The 3,509-nt window shown below is 41.4% G+C and overlaps 1 protein-coding gene across 1 annotated transcript; it reads left to right on the plus strand.

Moving 5' to 3' along the window:
- Positions 1–2,368: 2,368 nt before the first annotated feature.
- Positions 2,369–3,289, plus strand: LOC114022928 (olfactory receptor 9G4-like). The gene has a single exon (XM_027835370.1). The coding sequence runs from the start codon at positions 2,369–2,371 to the stop codon at positions 3,287–3,289; it is 921 nt and encodes a 306-aa protein (XP_027691171.1).
- The last annotated feature ends 220 nt before the right edge of the window (positions 3,290–3,509 follow it).

A 3,509-nucleotide genomic window follows, 5' to 3' on the forward strand; every position in this document is an offset into this window, starting at 1 on the left:
CAAACTTCCAGGTCATGTAGTGAGTTGCCCTTTTTATCATATATATTCTACATATTATTTCACTACCAATATATGGTAAGTTTAAGACCAATCCTTTCATATGTGTTTGTGGGAGTATGTACCCCAGGTTCTTAGAATTCAAGACAAAAGTTAGGATGATTAAGCATTTTAGACACAGGGTTAGCAAAGGCAACCCTTTTTAGGGGTTTGTCAGTAAAGGGGAAAAGAGATATAGGAAGTTAGATTGAATAGGTGGCAATGCCAACTGACAGATTCTTTTTTCTTTAATAGAATGGAAATAGGCAATCTAAGTAGTTTAACGGCTACAATGCTGCACTTTGATTGACAAAACTCTGAGTTCTAAGCATGCATTGACTGTGTAACTCAGGGAAAGTAATTTACCTCTTACAACCCCAGTTTCCTCATCTGTAAAATGGGGAGAATAGTAGTATGTACCTCATAGGGTGGCTGTATCAATAGTAATCATGCATGTAAAAAATTGTAAGCCATAAAATACTCTATAAATATTAGTTATAATCATTAACATCATCACTACTAGTATTACTACTACTACTGTTACTACGACTACTGTTACTACTACTACTACTACTACTACTACTGCTATTACTACTACTACCTGAGTATATTTATAAGAAGCAGGGAAGGAGTAGATGGAGAAGAAGGGATAAAATATAATCACAACTAGGCATATGTATTTATAATGAAGCGACATAAGGTGTAAGTTGTTTTGTGAACCTTAACACAGTATAAATATGGGCCACGCTGCTGCTGCGGGACAAGTCAATAAACATTTATTGAACACTTACTGTGTGCCAAGCACTATGCTAAATGCTGCAGAGCAAATAGAAGAAAAAGACAGTGCCTGCGCTCAAAGGTCATACATTCTAATCAGGAAAAAAACACATAAAAATTAGCCAAGAGATGAGAAGTGGAGGGGAGGCCCCAACACAGGACATAGTATCAATGATTGGAGTGACAGAAGTAGAGTCAGAAGAGGATTGAGTCATGACCTGTCTGGGCCCTTATTCAAAATGGCTATTCCAGGAAGACCTCACCAATGGGAAAAGAGGCTCAGGGGTGCAGGAGTGTTCCAGGATGACAACACCACAGAGAATGAGAGAAGTTCCAGGCTGAGAAGGTAGCTGACGCAGGTAGCCAAGTCCAGAATCTAAAGCAAAGATGGGAAAGGATGATGATTTCATCAGAGAGGTGAAAAGCACAGTATGCAAGGAAAAGGAAACATTAGCAACCAAGGGGATCCAATATGTGTTTGAGTTGAACTTTAAAGGGTGATTATAAATTCAACACAAAAGGAAGGGGAAGGAGGGCATTCTAGACACAGGTAAGAGGATCAGCAAAGACACAGAGGTTCTGCTGAAAGTGACATGGAGCTGATGGTAGATTTACTTGCCTACTGAATGAACTATGGTCAGCAATCACCCTTTTTTCTCTCCTAAATAAACACTTTTCTTTTCCTTTTCCTTTAGTCTGGGTGTCATGGTCAAACCACATCAAGAATATATCATCTTCCATCCTGAGCAGAACATTCTAGGAGGTACATCGTCAAATTGGAATGCATTCAGAGTTGTGTGACAATGTGAGTGAGAGGTCTGGAAACCTTCCTACTGAAAACTGGTAGGTGGAATGGTCTTTTATTTTTTATTTTAGCTTATTAAAGAGATGTCATTGGGGAAAAAATAGCTGTCTTCAAGCATTCAAAGAGCTGCCATGTAGAAGAAAGATTATAGGATATACATCTGGGAGGGGATTACTATTATTACCATTAATTAGATTCTCTAGTCAGATCATTTTATTTTATAAGTAAGGAAACTGAACCCAGAAGAGGTGAAGTGACTGGTCCAAGTTAACATGGGTAACCAAGATAAGATTCCAACTAAGATCTTCCAATTCCAAATCTAATCTTCTTTCTACTGTGCCATGCTACTTTATATGTCTTTTGTATGGCTCCAGGGACATAATTGGATGCACATTTATAGAAGGAAGATTCTTGGCTAGATATAAGGAAGAATTAGAAAATGAAGTACAATTCTACAAAATGAAATGCACTAACTTTCCTCACTTCAGGAATCCAAACAGATGACCTCTTGTTGCAGAAACCTACCATGTGTAGGTGGGTAGGTGATATCATGTAACCCTGAGCTCTTCACAAGCTCTGATAGTCTACATTGTGGGGAAGACTCTTTTAAAAGGGGAGGGAGTGAACAAAAATACCTTCCACCTCATAAGATTGTGATGTTGTTCCTGAGCCTTCATTTCCTTCCCAGAATTCTAATGCACCTGTTCCAGTGGATTCCCTATGGCTGATGGACTTTTTATAGGACAGAAAATGACCAATTGCACCAGGGTTCCTGAGTTCATTCTCCAGGGCTTCTCAGTCATTCCTGAAGTGCAGACTTTCAGTGTGGCTATCTTCCTTTTCATCTACATGTTCTCTTTGCTCGGAAACGTCTCCATCATCATAGCAGTGACTCTGGATTCTCATCTGCACACACCCATGTACTTTTTCCTCAAGCATCTATCATTCATTGACTTCTGCTCCACCTCCACCACGCTGCCCAGGGTGCTCTTTGCTGCCCTGGCTGGCTCAGGAGTCATCTCTCTCCCAGCATGCGCAGCTCAACTTTTTGTTTTTATGCTCTGTGCAGCTACTGAGTGCTTTCTTCTCACATCCATGGCCTATGACCGTTATCTAGCCATCTACCAGCCTCTGACCTATGGAGCCACCATGACCCAAGAGTTCTGCTGTGCCCTGGTGGGTGTGGCCTGGGTGAATGGGCTCCTCTTCTCTTCCTTCCACACAGCCAACATCTTCACCCTGTCCTTCTGTGACCCCACAGTGGAACATTTCTTCTGTGACATCCCACCACTCTTACGATTGTCATGCACTGATCCTCATAAACATGAAACAGCTGGCTTTATTGTTAGTGGCTGTGTCATCATGAGCTGCTTTATACTTACTGTTCTCTCCTACATTCGAATCATAACCACTGTGGCCCATATGAAGTCGACACAAGGTCGCCAGAAGGCCTTTTCCACCTGTTCCTCTCACCTCATCACAGTAGTCCTCTTTTATGGGACAGGAAGTTCAGCCTACATGAGGCCAGCTAATGGCTACTCCTCACTTCAAGGGCGCCTGGCTGCCATATTTTATTCCATCCTCACCCCTACCCTGAACCCCATTATCTATAGTATGAGGAACAAAGATATGAAGGCAGCCCTGAGGAAGCTTTACATTTGTGGACCATGATGAAACTCACAGTCTTGGGAGGAGAGAGAAAATAGGTCTCCAGCAGTATACTCTCATAACTCTTCCTGTGAAGTGGCCAATCTTGTACTCTGAGAATTGCCACTAATATAGCTTTGTGATCTTCATCAAAATATTCCTTCTCACTGGGCCTCAGTTCTTCACCTCTCAAATGGAAGTAAGAACCCTTGCTCTCTAACTCATGGGGATATTATAAGGATAA

This window comes from Vombatus ursinus, unplaced genomic scaffold (genome assembly GCF_900497805.2).
Source record: "Vombatus ursinus unplaced genomic scaffold, bare-nosed wombat genome assembly UNPS02004329.1, whole genome shotgun sequence".
Lineage (NCBI taxonomy): Eukaryota > Metazoa > Chordata > Mammalia > Diprotodontia > Vombatidae > Vombatus > Vombatus ursinus.